Source organism: Phycodurus eques, chromosome 2 (assembly GCF_024500275.1).
Source record: "Phycodurus eques isolate BA_2022a chromosome 2, UOR_Pequ_1.1, whole genome shotgun sequence".
Taxonomy (NCBI): Eukaryota; Metazoa; Chordata; class Actinopteri; order Syngnathiformes; family Syngnathidae; genus Phycodurus; species Phycodurus eques.
Window position 1 is genome coordinate 34,661,333 of NC_084526.1, and position 20,279 is coordinate 34,681,611.

Sequence of the window (20,279 nt, forward strand, 5' to 3'; positions counted from 1 at the left end):
CAATGTTCCTTATGTACAGAGATAACATTATGAAGTGCTGAAGCAGGAGATAGCACAGAAGAGGAATATCCATGTCGATCTAGGCTCAGTGAAAAGAAGCAAACATTGAAGCCACACATGAATCCTTCCACTACATTTGCTACTTCGGTTATCCTGTTGCCCTGATGCAGGTTTCTCCTCCTCAATGGCCGTCAAGGCTCAACTTCTTATTGTTATTTGAGTGTATATTTTTATCGTATGACTGTACAATAGAAGTTGTTACTTAACTTCTTAGCCAAATAAAAAAGTACATCTGCTGTGTAGGCAAGCAATCTGTAGGCTACTTTCCACATGTATGTGCCATAACTGTTGTATCCATTGAGAACATCAATTTATTGAAAGCTCAGATGTCCCAGTTTTCCTTCAGCGTTTGCATGTACTGTATATAATACATTTTTTAATGAGCTTAAAAGCATGGATTGAGTCTCAAATATCCTCACACCAATGTGACCTAATGGGTTTTCATCAGGCAAACGGTACCCACACACGACAATGTGTGAACAAATACAAAGACCGCTACAAATACTTGTGTCACGCATATGAACTGGGAGGCTTTTTGGAAGCATATCATGACTACAGTGAAACCCAAAAAGTTGAACACAATGTGTGATAGTCAATGACTTGACTCATATGTCAAAGTTAATGTAAGGCATTCATCCATTTTCCATACCACAGAGCCTCACTAAGGTCGTGGGAATGCTGGAGCCTATCCATCCCTGCTGTACACCTTGAACTGGTGGTCGCCAGCCAATAAAAACAAACTAATATTAACACTCAAATCCACACCTATAGGCAATTTAGAGTCTTCAATCAACCTACCATGTATGTTTTGGGGATGCGGAAGAAAACTGGAGTACCCGGAGAAAACCAACCAATCATCTACCGTGCCGTATTTAAGGCATTATTTTCCTAAATATTTTGGTCATACTCCAAATGTTGGGTATTCACACTCTACATCTGTGAATCTGAGGATATAAATTAGTGCAAAAATACTAATATTTGTTTAGTTGGTGACTTTGTTTGCAACAAATGACAACACACGTGTACCCACGTAGTTGACTCATTTTATGTTTAAAATTGTTTGTTTGACGAATTTGTGACAATCCCAAATTGAGTGCTCTTGACAAACGGGAATGACAAGAAGCAGGCAGAGAAAGAGGAAGGAGGTAAGTCATTACTACAATCCCACAAGTGCTCCTCGTTGACTGATTCAGGCCTGAAGGTGGACAGGGGTGTTACCATCAAGCATTTAGTGTTTATCGTGCTTCAAAAAAAGAAAACTTGTCAAACCACATCAACCTCAAGAGCAAGTAAAGTGGAGGAGATGGGCCAAACCATATTGACAGTAAAACACTGTTACTTCCAATTTAGGAATGGGAATTATAGGGTTAGTGTTTACAATTTAACGCCAACACATAATAGTGACGGCATGGTAGCCGACTGGTTAGAGCGTCAGCCTCACAGTTCTGAGGACCCGGGTTCAATCCCCGGCCCCGCCTGTGTGGAGTTTGCATGTTCTCCCCGTGCCTGCGTGGGTTTTCTCCGGGCACTCCGGTTTCCTCCCACATCCCAAAATCATGCATTAATTGGAGACTCTAAATTGCCCGTAGGCATGACTGTGAGTGCAAATGGTTGTTTGTTTCTATGTGCCCTGTGATTGGCTGGCAACCAGTTCAGGGTGTACCCCGCCTCCTGCCCGATGGCAGCTGGGATGGGATCCAGCACGCCCGCGACCCTAGTGAGGAGAAGCGGCTCAGAAAATGGATGGATGGATGGATGGACATAATAGTGACGGCACGGTGGCCGACTGGTTAGAGCGTCAGCCTCACAGTTCTGAGGACCCGGGTTCAATCCCCAGCCCCGCCTGTGTGGAGTTTGCATGTTCTCCCTGTGCCTGCGTGGGTTTTCCCCGGGCACTCCGGTTTCCTCCCACATCCCAAAAACATGCATGAATTGGAGACTCTAAATTGCCCGTAGGTGTGAATGTGAGTGTGAATGGTTTGTTTGTGTGTGCCCTGCGATTGGCTGGCAACCAGTTCAGGGTGTACGATGATAGCTGCGATAGGCTCCAGCAAGCCCTCGACCCGAGTGAGAAGAAGCGGCTCAGAAAATGGATGGATGGACATAATAGTGAAATGGAAGCCTGCTACCAACTGAATACTCCTCCCCCACCATCGGCTTTCTGTGTATAGGAGAAATTCAGGCCTTATCATAGCAAGTGAGTCACTCACTACCTTGGAAACATCAGCAGCTCGGGCTGGGCGACATGCCCGTAAAAAGAATAAATAAATAAAAAATGTAAGTCGGTTTATGATTTTTTCCGATTTTGTTGTTTTTTCATAACTTTTTGTTATTTTTTTCCTGCCGATTTTACTTTTTCCTGAGAAAACACTATGTACCAATGACAGAGAAAACTCAAGCTTATGAAAAACTCAAATGTAACCCCTACTTCCCTTCTAGAATCAAAGTTTAAAAATAAATAAATTGAATTAAAGTGCAAAACCTCTGGCCAAAGAATAGTCATATGATGAAATGTATGTCAGGTTGGACACTAAAGAAGGAGAAAAAGATCTATGCAGGTCTGCCAGACATGGAATACAGATGGGAAGGATGTGCAGCAGGTTAGGGTGATTAAGGATAGAGATGGAAATATTTTGGCACGTGCCAGTAGTGTACTGGATAGATAGAATAATTTGAGGTGTTGATGAATGAGGAAAATAAGAGAAAAGGAAGAGCAGAAGAGGCAAGTGACCACCAAAAGAAAAGATTAAACTCTCTTCTTTCATAGGAAACAAAAGTTTGTTTCTGCCTTTTTCAATTCTTTACTAAGCAGTAGTCACATAAAGGCTCGTTTCACCCATATCGTTTCTGAAAAAAATAAAGAAAACAGCATTTTTGTGAAAAGAGTTACATCTAGCAGAACAGCAACTTTGACGCCAATATTATTTTGCTGACGAAAGAGGGAATTGTTTTGATGCTAAATTAGCAATTGCTTTAGCAAGTTAACCCTATAAATTATTAGCCCTTATCTTCTCTGATCCTCCGGGGGTGACAAAGCGTGGCTGTTTTCAAGAGATCAATGAACGCAACCACTCATTAGATTATTCCGGATGAGTTTGCTGAATTCAACCAACCCCATCTTCGTCCAATGAGCTGAGGTAGACCCATTGCTATGAGACACTGTCAGTTTACGACACGGACCCGGCTCGATCATGATAACTTTTTTTGTTTATTGTTTGCAAACAAAGCAACTGGCTCTGTAGCAGCCTTCCTTCCTTCATTGTCATTTCTGACATTCATGGAAATCATTATTTTTTTTCTTACTATTGTGGAAGAAGCTATCTTCGAGTGTAAGCTGCATGTAGGCCAATGTTACCATTTCCTCTCCTCTTGAATCTTCAAACCTCAAGCTGTTGGTTGAGCAGTAGCAGTCATTTTTAAAGCATCACATTGCGCTCCAGAGGTAACTATTTGTCATTGCAGTTGTTTAGAAAGTTGATCATCATACCTTAACTGCAGGAGAGCCTAAAACGCCCATCCCCATTGAAAAATGCAGTTGACGTCTACGGCAGTTAACGTGTGGATCCTAATTGACGTCCTTAGATGTCCATCACAGTAAAAGCGCTTTCCTCTCCATAGTCACCCACTATAGAGAAAACGTTTAAAGTCGATGATGTCACAAAACTGTGACCAATCATCACCAAAATGTATGTGGACATTTCTCCTTATTTTGACTTCAACCTCTGAACATATTATAACTATCACCCCAGTATTTTGGATTTTATGGACGTTAAGCGTTTTCGTCTCCATATGCGCTCACTAATAAGCTTAACGTCGAGAAAATGCTTAGCGTCCATAAAATTACAAAATATTGGGACAATCATTCTAATATGTTCAGAAGTTGAAGTGGGCATTAATACAGATGTCCACATATATTTTGGTGACGATTGATCGCAGTTCTGCGACATTAAGCAACGTTGAGCTTTTGTATGTTTAGACTGTCACATCATTAGCCTCTGTTCTGATACAATCTCCAGCAGCTCCTTCCCCATCTCTGGAATCTGCACTACTTTCCCGCGTCCTGACGCTCATGTGCTTTTTCTTTGAGAATTTTCCTCTTCAATTTCCTCCACAATCTCACATTTGATTCAATTATGCGCTTCTTCACGGTTTCCTACAGCTTTGGCAACAGCGATTACTTCCTTTTTAGAAGCGGCTGAGTAACTAGCACTTTTTGTTGACATTTTCTACCTTATGTCTAAGGTACAACAAACTCACGGGGGAGTGCTTCTGCCATCTAGTGCAGTAGCAACAGATATAGTATGGTAACAATTCTGATTCTTGGGTGCGTGGTGAAATTTTACCTTAATATGTACATTTGTATCATGAGACATTACATAACATATTGGAATAAAAGTACACCTTTTTCACAACCTGATGAGATGTGAATAATACCTCTTACTCTCTCTTGGAGAGATCATTTGTGAATAAAAAACTAAATGTCAATCATCCCAAAATTCAAGCTTAATGGGAATTTCATATATTCATTTCATATATTCAGATTTTAACCAAAACTTTTATGGAGAAAATGTCTCTAAAGACAGAAAACGTGGCGTTCAGACAGGCATTGTGCACAACCTCATGCAAGACTTCATGGATTTAATCTCCATGATTTCCTCTAGAAAAAAAAAAAAAAGTTTTAAGAAATTAAAAGTCGACTAGCATCCCGGAACAGATTGTGTTTGAAAGTAGACGTTCCCTGCAAATTGAAAATCAGCCAATCAAACAGTTGCATTCAGGTCACCATAAGGTTCAGCTACGGCCTGACACACCAGTGCATTAGCTAAGCCTCATCATGGAGTTCAAGTGTCAGGGAGAGAAAGGAGCTGACCTCAACATGGACAGGCCTGAACATGCAGGCAGCTGCTCTAGGCATGCCAGGACACAGGAGAATTAATAGAACCAGCAGCTCTCAATGTGACATATTAGGTCACGCTGATAGCCAATTCTGATCCTGGGTCATCTTAATGCGCTCTGCCTCTTCCCCTCCGCATCAGTGGTGGGAAATATGAAACCTATATCGTGCCAAACATTGTACAAATTTCCGGGTAGGCTTAAGAGTGAATGCTGCTGACCCTGGCCAGTATGAGTTGTGATGTGCACACTTGTGGCAATAAAGAATCTGGGTGTGCCCTGTGCGGTATGTAATTAAGTCTAAATTACAGCCTCTATGTGTTACTTTTAACAACTTAGTGCACATTCTGGAATTCACTGTTGCTGCCAATAAACTGTCATGTGACAGGTACTCGACAAGAGAAAAAAGTGGTTGTATAGTCTTTTAGTTCACTGAATCGTCATACCTGCATTGTTCAGTAACCTTGAGCAAGATAATGAACGCCAAGTTGCTCCTGAGGTTGAGTGAGTCAATGTGTAAATGAATTACAAGGCTCAAATTAACCGGTCTCGCATCACAGTTTGCAAGTCAATATTTGCATTTTGCGCCTCAAAAAACACTGAAAAGCAAAACTGCGAATCGGTTTTACTTCAGAGAGGTTCACAAAGACGGAAGCATGCAGGGGTGTATGTGACACAGCCGTTTTGGGGCACTTTTCCAGTTCAAAGGGGCACTTTTGTCCTCCGAAAGATTTCCTCAAGGAGAGGGTGATGGGTGAAAACCGGACCCACCCCCAAATGATATACCAATATGATCCAGGATGCTTTAAGACTGCTCTGTGCTCACAACCTGAAATACACCTCAAAGCACTCTTTATGGAGCTCACGAACTCACGAGCTCACGAACAAGCTTACACACTCTCCGAGATCCTGCCATGATCGAGCTAGCTAATCGAGCTAGAAGCCAGCTTACTAAAGAAATTAACATTGCAAAGAGGATCTATGCAGCAAAGTTGGAAAAACAGTTTAGCGCAAACGACTCTAAATCAGTCTGGCATGCATTCCAATCGCTGACTAATTACAAACGACGATCCCCCCAAGCTGAGAACAATAGCACACTAGCCAACGACTTAAATACCTTCTACTGCAGATTTGAAAAGGACAGTTTCACACCACACACCCACCCGGCCGCACCCGCGACCACAACCACACCTCTGACTTCTGCGTTAACCATCAATGAACAGGATGTGAGACACATCTTTAACAAGAGATTTAGATTAACAAAGCGGCAGGCACGGACCATGTGTCCCCATCCTGCCTCAAAGTCTGCGCGGATCAGCTCGCTCCAGTCTACACTCAGATCTTCAACAGATCTTTGGAAATGTGCGAAGTTCCATCCTGTTTCAAACGCTCCACCATCATTCCAGTCCCCAAGAAACCTGCAATCTCTGGTCTGAATGACTATAGGCCTGTCGCTTTGACATCTGTGGTCATGAAGTCCTTTGAACGTCTCGTGCTGGACCACCTCAAGAGTGTCACAGGTCCCCTGCTGGACCCCCTGCAGTTTGCCTACCAAGCGAACAGGTCTGCGGATGATGCAGTCAACATGGGACTGCACTTCATCCTAGAACACCTCGACAGTGCAGGGACCTACGCGAGGATATTGTTCGTGGACTTCAGCTCAGCGTTCAACACCATCATCCCTGAACTCCTTTCAACCAAGCTTCTCCAGCTCAGCGTCTCACCTGCCATCTGCCAGTGGATTTACAGCTTTCTGACGGGCAGGACGCAGCAGGTCAGGCTGGGGGAGGCCACCTCATCCACACGCACCATCAGCACTGGGGCGCCCCAAGGTTGTGTCCTCCCTCCGCTGCTCTTCTCTCTCTACACGAACGACTGCACCTCAGCGAACCCGACTGTCAAGCTCCTGAAGTTTGCAGATGACACCACTGTCATCGGCATCATCAAGGACGGTGACGAGTCTGCATATCGACAGGAAGCGGAGCGGCTGGAGCTGTGGTGCGGCCGACACAACCTGGAGCTGAACACGCTCAAGACTGTAGAGATGATCGTGGACTTCAGGAGGCATCCTTCGCCATAGCTGCCTCTCACGTTTTTCCAGCTGCCTTGTGTCAACCGTCGAGACCTTCAAGTTCCTGGGAATTACAATCTCTCAGGACCTGAAGTGGGCGACCAACATCAACTCCGTCCTCAAAAAGGCCCAGCAGAGGATGTACTTCCTGCGGCTTCTGAGAAAGCACGGCCTGCCACCGGAGCTGCTGAGACAGTTCTACACAGCGGTCATCGAATCAGTCCTGTGTTCTTCCATCACAGTCTGGTTTGGTGCTGCTACAAAAAAGGACAAACTCCGACTGCAACGGACAATCAAAACTGCTGAAAGGATTGTCGGTACCCCCCTACCCACCATTGAGGACTTGCACGCTGCCAGAACTAAGACAAGGGCGTGCAAAATCCTCTCGGACCCTGCGCACCCCGGTCACCAGCTCTTCCAGCTCCTTCCCTCAGGTAGGCGCTACCGATCAATGCAAACTAGAACTAGTAGACATTCCAACAGCTTCTTCCCTCTTGCGATCAACTTCTTAAACACCTAACCTATCATTCCATTACAATAAGCTGGCAATTTTTTGACTTGAGTTCATTGTCACATTTCTGTGGGGCCAATTATGTATTACTCGTGCACTCACTGTAGTTGTCTCGCCATGCTGCACTATTTGCATATACTGGCCAATCATGCCAGTGTAGCATCTGCTCCATTTGCACACTGATTGAGGAGTATCTGTAACATTTGCACAACCAACATTGTCCCAGATGATCGCACTACTCGTCACTTTAAACCTCATAGACTCCTTGAAGTCTCAGCGCCCTTTGCACAACGGTCATTGCACCGGACTATTGCAATATTAGTCATTCGAACTGCTCTAAGTGCTAGAGGACTCAGCATCTTTTTGCACAATTGTTTTTTGTCAATGTCTTTATGTCTTCAAAGTGTTCTGTAAATTGACTCTCTGTTGTACTAGAGCGGCTCCAACTACCAGAGACAAATTCCTTGTGTGTTTTGGACATTCTTGGCAAATAAAGATGATTCTGATTCTGATTCTGATGTAATTAGTATGGGATGCACCCATTCCCTTTTTTGTTTGCTGCTGCTTGTCTCCTCCTCATCCTCAAAATTAGTGAAGCCAGGGCTTTCTTTTGCAACAATAACAAATCCATAATTGTCGAGGTGAGGCCTACTCGTCTACCAGCGGGGAAATCCTCCCTATCTCCTTGTAGGCTGCTACGTCAGCACTTCCATATATGGGCATGGTCTGCACTGGTCGCACCAGGGTGCCACTGTCCTTGCGCTCTGATGCGCAGACCTTTCACAATGAGTAAGTGAAGTATGAAAAGGCCTTTATGCTGAAATGTTAATGTAGGAAAAGAAGAGCTGCGGCGAGGGTACAATCCTAACGGAGGTCCCAAAATAGTATTTCCTGGACATGACAGTTGCATGAGATCGGATGGTCTAATTGGAGTCAGGTGGCGATGAGTGGTCTTTTAATTTCATTCAGTGTTCATGGTAATAGTGTTGTCTGCAGTGTTGCTGTTTTTTATGTCTGCTGCAGTGAGTAACTTGTCTACATTTACAAAAGTGACTTAAAACAAAGTATGAAAAAGCCCTCATTCTCCACTCTTTCTGTCGCCAATTAGCCTCTCATTGGGACTGAGCTGTTTCATGCAGCTACGCACTACTTACGTCACAGCAGTTTCCCGCTACTGCTGAAGCACTGATACTTTCCATTAGGGCTACACGGTATTAGAAAAAAAATGACATTGAGATTTTTTTTTTTTAAACCTGCGACATATATTCCAATGTGAAATAATACAGGATCAGTGCTGGGAAAATTCATTCTCGACATGAACTACTTCAAAGTTCAGTTCACCGTTCCAAAAATGAACTACAACCCCAATTCCAATGAAGTTGGGACGTTGTGTTAAACATAAATAAAAACAGAATACAATGATTTGCAAATCATGTTCGACCTATATTTAATTGAATACACTACAAAGACAAGATGTTTAATGTTCAAACTGATCAACTTGATTGTTTTTAGCAAATAATCATTAACATAGAATTTTATGGCTGCAAAACGTTCCAAAAAAGTTGTGGAATGCTCATCAAACACCTGTTTGGAACATCCCACAGGTGAACAGGCTAATTGGGAACAGGTGGGTGCCATGATTGGGTATAAAATGAGCTTCCTTGAATTGCTCAGTCATTTACAACCAAAGATGGGCGAGGTTCATCTCTTTGTGAACAGGTGCGTGAGAAAATAGTCAGTTTACAGTTTAAGGACAATGTTCTTCAACGTACAATTGCAAGGAATTTAGGGATTTCATCATCATAATATCATCAAAAGGTTCAGAGAATCTGGAGAAATCACTGCATGTAAGGCCTAAAACCAACATTGAATGCCCGTGACCTTTGATCCCTCAGGCGGCACTGCATCAAAAACTGACATCAATGTGTAAAGGATATCACCACATGGGCTGGCTCAGGAACACTTCAGAAAACCAATCTCAGTCAATACACTTCGGCGGTACATCCGTAAGTGCAACTTGAAACTATAAGCCATAAAATTCTAAGTTAATGATTATTTGCTAAAAACAATAAAGTTTATCGGTTTGAACATTAAATATCTTGTCTTTGCAGTGTATTCAATTAAATATAGGTCGAAGATGATTTGCAAATCATTGTATTGTTTTTATTTATGTTTAACACAACGTCCCAACTTCATTGGAATTGGGGTTGTCGTTCAGTTCATAATTCAAAATTTTGAACTAAGTTAACCAGTCCAAAAACGAACTATTTCATATTTCGTTTTTTTCTTTTTTTAAATATGTTGCTGACGGGCTATTACCGTCAAATACGAGCATTTAATTTCCCCATTGTTGCCACCCACTCAGTCCACACTGGTAGCGAACTGCAGCTTTCAACCTACAATCTGAAAAACATGAAGAAAAACTTGAATGCTGCTTGAATGGTGTTTTTTAAAATGACGAATTAAAACAAAAACAGGACTTTTGTCCTTAAAGTGCAACTATACGATACTAAAAGGACATTGTTAACTTTGCATTACTCACAGATCTGGATGACTATAATAACTAAATAATTTATTCATCCATCCATTCTCAACACCGCTTATCCTGTTCAGGGTCACGGTGAGCTGGAACCTATCCCAGTTGACTTCGGGCGAAAGGCGGACCCGGACTACACCCTGAACTGGTCGCCAGTCAGTCGCAGGGCACACCAAATAATTTATATATTCTTATATTACAAAACAAAATAAATTCCATATCATCACAGTGTGATCGTACAGTGTTTTAACTAATCCATTCTGAAACAAATAATAATGTTCCTACTAATCCATCTTTACAATTATAAACTGAACACATTCACACCCATTTACGTAGTGTACCTGAACGCACCTCACACACTCGCACGGCTGCCGCGTGTCTGGTTAGTTTCATTCTGATGAGCAAAATAGGAAATACGGCAAGTGTACAATCTTTTAATCTTTTGAGCATGTCCAAACAGGTCCCTCTTCTCGTCACTTTTAATATTACACTTGATTCACTGTATATCAGTGATTTCCAACCTTTATGGAGCCAAGGCACATATTTTACAATTGAAAAATTTCACGGCACACCAACAAGCAAAAATGTCACAAAAAGTGACTACATTAATTACTTTATTTACTTCCTGCCATCTAATAGAAGACCATTCATTTGTTCTATCTGTCACTATGCCTCACTGGCATAAATAAATGAACAGAGATACATTATTTCTTGTAAAGAATTTTTTTTTAGCAATTAAGTAAAATTTTAGAACTTCTCACGGCACACCGGAAGAGTGCTCACGGCACACTGGTTGGGAATCACTGCTGTATATTACAGTGCACCAACATCACAGCAGACCCTGTGATATGGCTATTGCCCACGCATACATCGCGATGACAATGCTCTCACAAAATATAGTGTGGCGCTACTTTCCATTCATTTTCTATATTGCTTATCCTATTCAGGGTCATAGGAGCCTATCCCAGCTGACTTCAGGTAAAATGGAGACTATGACCTAGACTGGTCGCCAGTCAATCACCTTGCACATACAGGTACAGAGATAGCCAGCCACTGGCTCTCACAATCGCACCAATCACTGGGTGGGAACTGAACCCACCCTGCCAGTAGGGAGGTCAGGCAAGTTAACAACTACATCACCAGTGACTTGGCACTACTATTTTGCAGTGGAAAATCAACCGCTCAAAATGTGGCGAGTAAATCCAAATTAGGCCATGGCAAGCCAAGTAGGAAGGAACAAATGGGACTCACTTTGTAACAGTAGCTGGTTGTTGGAGAGATGACAGTTTGCTCATTGTGCATTGCTGATGTGCGCGTGAGGAAGACACTGAACCCCTAACGACACTACATCTGTAACTCATATTTAAATTACCCTGCAATGCCTGTGTAAAGGGCTGCATTAAAGATGCAATGGACTGCTTAATCACCTTACAATCACCTTAATCACTGTTCAACGTTTGCGCCCCCAATATATTGTGGATGCTTATGCATTAAGTCGTCTTTTATATGGGGGGGGTGGGGGGGGGGGGTAATACTGTACAGGCAAGTCCATATTTAAAGTTGCACACTTTCAGTGTAGTACCACGTTGTGCCACAACAAACTAGGCAGCACTAAGGTCTACTGAAAGAGATGCAGAAGAGGAGGCTGTCAAACTGGTGGCCGAGGAGTCAGATCTGGCCCACCACATCATTTTATGTGGCCCACGAAAGAAAATTCTGCTTTGTTTCTTGCAAAATATGAACATTGCTCCTTATTTTCGATTGTAAGGAGTTATAACACTTGTGTCAAACTCAAGGCCCGGGGGCCAGATCAGGCCCGCCACATCATTTTATGTGGGCCGCGAAAGCAAATCATGTGTGTCAACTTCCATGATTATTGCTAAACTCTGTTCCAAATTTTTGTATAATATTCATATGTAATAAATAGTAATGAACTATTGTAAGCATGTTTTGCATCCAACCCCCTTTTACAGTTACTTGAACAATAGTTGAACAAACCATTATCCTTGACTTCAGATTTCAAAACTAGGTATCCATCAATTTGTTGTCTATGTGTAATAATATGATGAGGCAATTAAACATTGATATGGTTTTACAATCATAATGGCCCTCTGAGGAAAACCGTATCTACAATGTGGCCCGCGACAAAAATGAGTTTGACACCCCTGAGTTATAACATTGAGATATTGCAAGCATTTTTTTATTGCAAGCATTTTTTTATTGCTAATCCCCTTTTGAAAAGAAATGTAAGAGTTAAAAACATGTTTTTATAGGCTTCTGATTTCATAACTAGTTATCCATCAATTTGTTGCGCGTATGAAATTATATAATGCGATAATTCATTTATACGGATTCCCAGTCATAACAGCCCTGCGAGGGAAGTCATAACTATGATGTGGCCTTAGAGTATTCTTGTATGCTCTGTTTGTATGTGTTGCTTCTCAATGTGTGCTAAAGTAGAAGCTGTTTGAAGATTTATAATTACCATAACATCTATGGTCTTGGCAATATACGTTGGCATTAAGCTAGAGGACTTTCATTAGATGAAATTATGTGGTTTGGTTGAACATTTTGGGGTTTAAATTTACATTGTTAGTCAGTTTTGCAGTACACTTGAACCAGGAGTGACAAATAGTTCGAAGCAAGCATGCTTTACGCCTTATTTAGAGAACTGTACAAGCGAGTAAGAACAGGTTCAAGTATATTCTCATAAGTTTTAATGTGTTGAAAGCGTCAGAGGGCTATTTAAACAGTTTTTTTTTTTGGTCTCACTATACCACGGACTTTCACCTATTGCGGGTAGGTATGGAACGTATCCCCCGTGATAAATGCGGGTTTACTGTAAGCCTATATACTTTTTGCGACATTTGTGTGTTGTGGTGTGCCATGGCCCGTGCGATTGCTCTCATGTGAAATATGTGTCTTTGCTCAATAAAGGTTGGGAAACACTACCTTACATTGATCACAGAGCCACTGTCGTTAACTTCATAAACCCCAAGTGAGAAAATACAACAGCATGTGCTTACAAAACCTGTACTTATTACGAGAAACATTGACCAGCCTGTTATACTAATCGTCAGACAGGTCTCTAACGACACCTGCCCTCCCTGAACAGTACCCTCCATGCACTGGTTAAATCGTTGATTTGCAGCTCCATACTGTGTTGAATGCCCTCAGGAGAGGACAAGGGAGAGAGGAGGTCAGCACGAGGATGAGTTACAGCACCGGCACATAGTGCCAGTAAGCGAAGCAGATTAAGGACAAGTTACATAACTTGGACTCCATTTGAGCCTGTGCATTGCATGTGTCAGTGCACTGGCTACATAAATGTCCTTTGTGCCTCTGCTACACCGCTCGTGATATAAACGCTGCCGGAGCTTGAAGAGTATGTTTGCTGGCGTGGCAGCTCACATTGTATGAAATATATGAGCAGTGCTTTGCTAGCTGTCTAACAGCACATACGTTGGCGTGCATCTCAACCACTTCACTGGCGTGTTGTTTATACACATTTTTGCACAATTTGTCATATTGGCGCGACAAAGGAAGCAGAAATTAAGGTGTTATTATACCGTAGCGCACAATGATGTTATGATAAGAGCTGTGCAATTTGGTGGCACAATGTCGTAATTATCCTGCCCCGTGTTCGCAAGCGGTGGTGCCAATAGACGGCCACCATTAGCTCCCCTTCTTACCTTGGTATAGTGATGCACTTTGTGTTGCTATTCTGCGTGGTGATGGCTTTCTCAAGTTCGTCCAGCTGTCCCGTCTTCTTCAGCTTCTTCACAAGACTTTTCACCGCCTTTTCACACCACTTCTCCTCCTGGCCGTTCTGCTCTCCCTTCTTCCAGCCCAAAAGTCTCTTGACGATGGGGGGAGTAAAAGGCAGAATTGACATCTTTGAGCTTGCTTTTGACTTCTTCCAGTCGTGTCCGCAAGTTGGGCTGCCACGGGATATAAAACCCCACGCGAGCTGTCTTTCAAGGCGACAAGGACGGCGCGGTCGAAATTGTTATTTTCTTGATATTTGTATATTATTCAGGTCACACGGGGGTATCCCCCGGGTTTTAATAGTGCAGTGAACTCTGCCCGCCCGACTGGAGCGATCATGAAATGTGTGATGGCAGTCTGTTGCGCTGCGCTGTGGAATTAGTACCCCTCCGCCAAGAAACCTAGTTCCGTCGATAGGTTTTCAAACAACGGCCGTTTTAGACGTAAACCAATGAATCCCGCCCCAAACGAAGTACGCCTCCCCAAACAACCTCAACTAAACATGTATTTGTCGAATTTGTGTGTCGTAATACTTAATTAAAAAATATATATAAAGTTCAAAGTCATCCGCGGCGCTTGTTCCGCGGTGTGATGTGAAGTCTGCATGAAATGCAAATGCAGGAGCTGCAGCTGAGCGTGGCTATTGAAACTTCAGACTGCACAGCATACTCTTCAAAAGCCCTCTTAGCAGCTGGACAATTGCACTAGCACTTTCCCCTTTTCTACTGGTGCGCTCTGCTAAAAACCTACACTGTTGTGCCAAATTAAGTTGTCGTCCTCAAACTGGAAATATGCCACACTGGGCAACTATTCTATTATGAGGGATAATTAGAATCTGCCTCTACATAAAATAGTGGAAAAGCAACATCCTTTTTCATGAATTGACATGGCATACCATACCACTTACATTGCACAGGCTTATTTCCACTATCCCATTGTATTTTTTTTTTATTGTTAATTGTTAACTAGTATCAACACAGCACTAGTTATATTGAAGGATAAAAATATTCGACTGGGTAATTTGTGAGGAGCTTGGAATTTTGCAAACGTCCACGGGCTGTGCCATCCGCTTGTCTCAGCTTGTTACTGGTATGAACAGACCCATTCAACAAGATGGAAGTTGGATGTGCAGCATGGCTCATAACGTGCAGTCACTCACAACTCCACACACACGTGCTGTGTCCAGCCTGTCGAGGCACCAGAAGATAGTGGATTTAGGGGTGTTAAACTGCCTTTATTGTGGTGCTTCAAAAGACTTTTATTGCATTCAAGAACAGGCTCCTAGCTGTAACCTTGAATGCACATAGGGAGGTGCATAGTGCACTTGCCGGCTTTTTATTGCCAAATTTGCAGTACAACTGTGTCGGGGAGATGCAGTGAATACAACATCAAAAAGAGCAACTAAATAAGAAATTGATGCCATATATGTAGCCAATATGATTCGAAAAAGGGATAATTTAATTGAAAAGTGCTCTGGCAACATTGTCTGATGTTAAATGTGATTGGCAACTCGAACGTGCAACCGCTTCCTCTTTCTCTGATGTACTCTGGAGTCAAAAGGGTATTGTGCATCTGTGAAGAGCAACCCTTTAATCAGTGCCCCCCATTGACTGTTCACAGTCATACAAAAATAGTTGCATCGACCTGTGGGTAACGTTTTGGTATTTGTGTACACCCTCATTGACCTTCCCCCCCCAGAGCCCCCGCCCCCCCCCCCTCCCCCCTCTATGAGCACAGTGTGTCGTTTGTGCTAAAAATACAGCTGGATCTCAGCTCAGCCGACAAACTCTTTGCTTTTGTCCACTTTGGTTACTCAGCTAAGGTATGTGTATTTTTAGGTCTGCTAAGGGCTTATTGTTCTGCATTTAGCCATATTCAACCATCCATCCGTTTTCTTTACCGCTTATCCTGACAAGGGTCGCGGGCTGCTGGAGCCTATCCCAGCTATCTTCGGGCGAGAGGCGGGGTACACCCTGAACCGGTCGCCAGCCAATCGCAGGGTACATATAGACACGGACAACCATTCGCACTCACATTCACACCGCCACTGAGTGGGAACTGAACCCACGCTGCCCGCACCAAAGACAGGCGAGTGTACCACTACACCATCAGTGACTTAGGGGCCTAATAAAGAAACAATTAAATCACAATTGAAAAATTAAATCAGTGCTTCAGAATGTGTTTAAGCCAGCAGAGAAGGCCTTGCTGGCACTGAAGGTTCACCACTGTAGTGCTAGCTTCAGTGGCGTCGTTAGTTTTCAGGCCCCCTAAAAACTTGTCAAGCCCCCCCCCCCAAAATATTTGGTAGTACCGTATGTGTTTCTGGCATAGCTTCATTGTCGTAGTCCCCCCTAAACGAATATTGATCTCCCCAATATTGAATCCCCCAGAATGCATTTTCATTTGAGCTTAGAGCTGCCAATTCTGTTATCCATCCATCCATCCATTTTCAGTACCGCTTATCCTCGCTAGGGCCACAGGCATTCTGGAGCCTATCCCAGCTGGGTCTGGGCGACAAGTGGGGTACACCCTGGACTGATCTCCAGCCAATCGCAGGGCACATAGAAACAAACAAGCATTCACACTCACATTCACACCTACGGGCAATTTAGAGTCTTCAATCAACCAGGCATGTTTTTGGGATGTGGGAGGAAACCGGAGTGCCTGGAGAAAACCCACCCAGCCACGGGGACAACATGCAAACTCCACACACGTGGGGCCGGGATTTGAACCCTGGTCCCCAGAACTGTGAGGCAGATGTGCTAACCAGTCGTCCACCGTGCCGGCTAGCCTTTTACAGTACACCCAAATTCAAAATATGGGCTTCTTGGTTAACTACTTGGGGAAATGTTTAGGTATGCAGTATATTTTTAAATCATTCTATGTGATAATGTTTGGTTGTTTTATAACTCTTTGCCTGATCACTACTTGCATCGAACCTTGTGTGGGTCCAGCGTCACCTTTGCAGCTGTAAAACATATCATGATGGGATGGCAGGTTGCAGGAGCGTGCTGACATGTGTTACACGGCGAGGACCCTCCGGCCCTCATGGTAACTGTTTACGCCCCCGCGGGACATGGCTGACCAAGACAGCTGCTTTGTTTTGTAGTAGTATAGTTCGAGACAGGGCGGATATGGGGATGCAGGATGGGGGATGGGATTACAGATGGGTCACAGTAGACAGGAGGGGAGTGGGTCATGGAGGGTGGAAGGGGTATTACGGATGGGGAGGGAGGGGGAGGGGGGGTACTATGAGAAGAATTACTTTGTACAAAAGGCTTGTCAGCAAGACCGAATGGGCAGTGACCACATACAATCCGATGGATCATAATGACATTGTGTTGGATGTGACCTCAGGGGGCCTGGTCCGGAGTTAGTGTGTATGTGTGAGTCGGGGAGGGGGGGGGGGGGGGGGGGGGGGGGGGCTGGAGGGTTGTGTGTGTGATGTCAGCTCATGTCCCAGAGGAACAGAAGTGTAAAAAAAGAACAGAAATCATTGGTCTCACCTTGAGTTTTGATCAGGCTTTGGAGAAGGGCCCCCATTTAGCTAATTACTTCTTAATCTTAAATCTCATCTGAAAATGATAGTTTACATGATCTTTCCTTTATATACCACTATAACTTTCTATGTACCATCAATATGTGATTGAAGTTAAGATTTTCAGCTTTATTTGACAATGTTTCACAAAAATATTCTTTGCAATTCAGAACTTGCAGTCATTCTATGCAGAGGGGCTCCATATTGCGGGGATCAATATTATTTGAATGAGGAAAAACTCACAATTAATTGGCATCAGTAATCACATTCTTCTGATATATGAAACCAATGTGTATTTGATTGGAAGAGCAAAGGAGGGCGAGGGAAGAGACAAATCACAATCCAAAGCAAACCACATCACGTGTCAATCATGGTGGAGGTAATGTAATAGCACAGCCCTGTAATCCTGGTAATTGAATGGGCACAATGATGTTTATTGATGTGACTGCTGACAGAAGTTAAGTTACCGTATTTTCACAACCATAAGGCGCACTTAAAAGTCTTACATTTTCTCCAAAATGGACGGGGTGCCTTATAATGCGGCTCGCCTTATGTATGCACCGAGTTCCAAAACCTGTATATGTTGTTGTGTGACTTTAAAGAGCTGACTGACTGGGAGCATTTCCTGCCGACACGCTGCTTATATAGAGGAAAGGCGGACGTGACTGAGGACAGCATGCGGACTTAAAGGGGGAAGGGTGCGTGTGACAGAGGAGGCTAAAGACACGCTCCCTGTAGGTATATAGTACCGGTATGTGCATCGGTTTGGCTAAGGACCGCTGAAAATGGCACCTACGAAGAGACACGCTTACGAAGCACAGTTTAAACTGCAATCCATTAGTTACGCGGAGGAACATGAGAATCGAGCAGCCGCGAGAGAATTCAAGATCCACGAATCCATGGTTCGCAAGTGGAGGAAGCAGGAAAACGAGCTTCACCAAGTCAAGAAGACGAAGCTCAGTTTCCGCGGAAAAAAAAGAAAAACAAAACACGGAAACAAGGCGAGGTGGCCCGAGTTGGATGACCAACTCGAGCAATGGATTAATGAGCAAAGAACAGCCGGGAGAAGCGCCTCTACAGTCATCATTCGACTGAGTGTAATAACTCGGATCTTGCCATCATTCCGGGAGGCTTGGTGAACCACTGGACATCGGTGTAAACAGGGCGTTCAAAGTGAAGTTCCGAGCGGCGTGGGAGCCATGGATGACAGATGGCGAACACAGGTTTACTAAGACTAGGAGGCAGCGCCGGTCGAGTTACGCCACAGTTTGTGAAAGGATTGTGGATGCTTGAGGTAACATGTCTGCTTGCACTGTTGTTCGAGCTTTCGTAAAAGCCGGCATCATTTCTGAGGAGCTGCGCAGCAACGAGACTGACTCCGACAATGATGAGAGGGAACCCAGCGTGTTTGTTGGAGAACTTGCCCAGCTGTTCATTTCGGATACAGAAGATGAGGACTTTGATGGATTTGTGGATGAGGATTGACCAAAAAATAACGTGAGTACATTGTTAAATACTTCAATAAAGTATTTATTGAAGTATTTGAAGTATATATTTCTCAGTTTTGCTCCTGCTGCCTTTTTAAAAACAGCGTGCATGCATGCTACCATATGTTTTAAAATAGCATATATTTTACCATGCCTGCGCCCAATAATACGGCGCGCCTTATGTATGTCTTAAATACAGAGATAGACCCCGTAACTGAGGCTGCGCCTTTTAATACGGTGCGCCTTATGGTCGTGAAAATTCGGTAGTTAATAAGTGCAGTCAATTTTATTCAAAGTATAATTTTCTGAGAGAATTTTAAAAACTTGTTTCACACAGTTAAAATATAAAAGTACAAATGTCATAGTTAATACTAATAAATAAAGTCTTAGTTTTGAATTTTTTATAACAGAAATGGTCAGCATGATGGACGACTGGTTAGCGCAACTGACTCACAGTTCTGGGGATCTGGGTTCAAATCCGGCCTTGCCTGTGTGGAGTTTGCATGTTCTCCCCGTGCCTGCATGGGTTTTCTGCGGGTACTCCGGTTTCCTCCCACATCCCCAAAACATGCATGGTAGGTTAACTGAAGACTCTAAATTGCCCGTAGGTGTGAATGTGAGTGCGTTTGTTTATATGTGCCCTGCTAACTAACTAACTTCAACTAGCAAAACGCTTCTGTAGTGATATGCACAACATTAATAGATTTAATAATAAGCATCTCTGGTGAGAATGATGTATTTTATTTAAATTATTGATGTCTTTCATGTTATTATATAAAGTCGGGTAAATCCCCACTGAAGGCCCCGGTATCAACGGCACAGCCAACCAATGCAGTGCAAGGACCAGCAAACAGAAGTGATGTGGCTATTAGATCTAGACAAAAGCCCAGCGGCTGCATTGTGCTAGTGGGAAGTGGCCTCATAAAGTTTTGTTAGGATCGGTGAAGAGAGAATTTCAATAGTCGAAATGAATTGTGAGATGTCCAGTATTATACCTCCTAGCCAAAATGCCACAAACATAAAAGGACTGTGGTGAGATGGAAAATAAGCCTAAACAAATGTTTGCCTTCTTTTTTTGGTCCAACAGAAAAACAACTTACTTTTTTTTTTATAAAACACTACGAGACAAAAATTATGGTAACCTTAATTCACTGTATTTTGTTGCCCAACTTTTTGAAGGAAGCACTGCAATTAAACAATTTCTGTAATTCTCAAAGCGACTATGAGCCTGTCAACAGGTATTTTGGCTCAAGCCAAAATGGAGCAAGCTGTCTGAGGTTTGAAGGGTGCACCTCCGGATTGAATGTTTCAGCTCATTCTATGTCTTTATCTGTAGGAGGACCACTGAGACCAATTTTTCTAAAATTGAGCAGCACATTTTGCTTCAGAAGGCCTCAATATTTTTGAGATTTTAT

At 43.2% G+C, this 20,279-nt stretch overlaps 1 protein-coding gene across 1 annotated transcript in view; it reads right to left on the minus strand.

The window, feature by feature from the left end:
• The window catches only part of smad3a (SMAD family member 3a), a 73,276-nt gene extending 59,094 nt beyond the window's left edge, over window positions 1–14,182 (minus strand). The window contains exon 1 of the mRNA XM_061670450.1: window positions 13,764–14,182. Coding sequence (XP_061526434.1) covers window positions 13,764–13,966 — 203 coding nt within the window. The 5' untranslated portion in view covers window positions 13,967–14,182. The remainder of the gene's footprint in view (window positions 1–13,763) is intronic.
• Window positions 14,183–20,279: the final 6,097 nt, after the last annotated feature.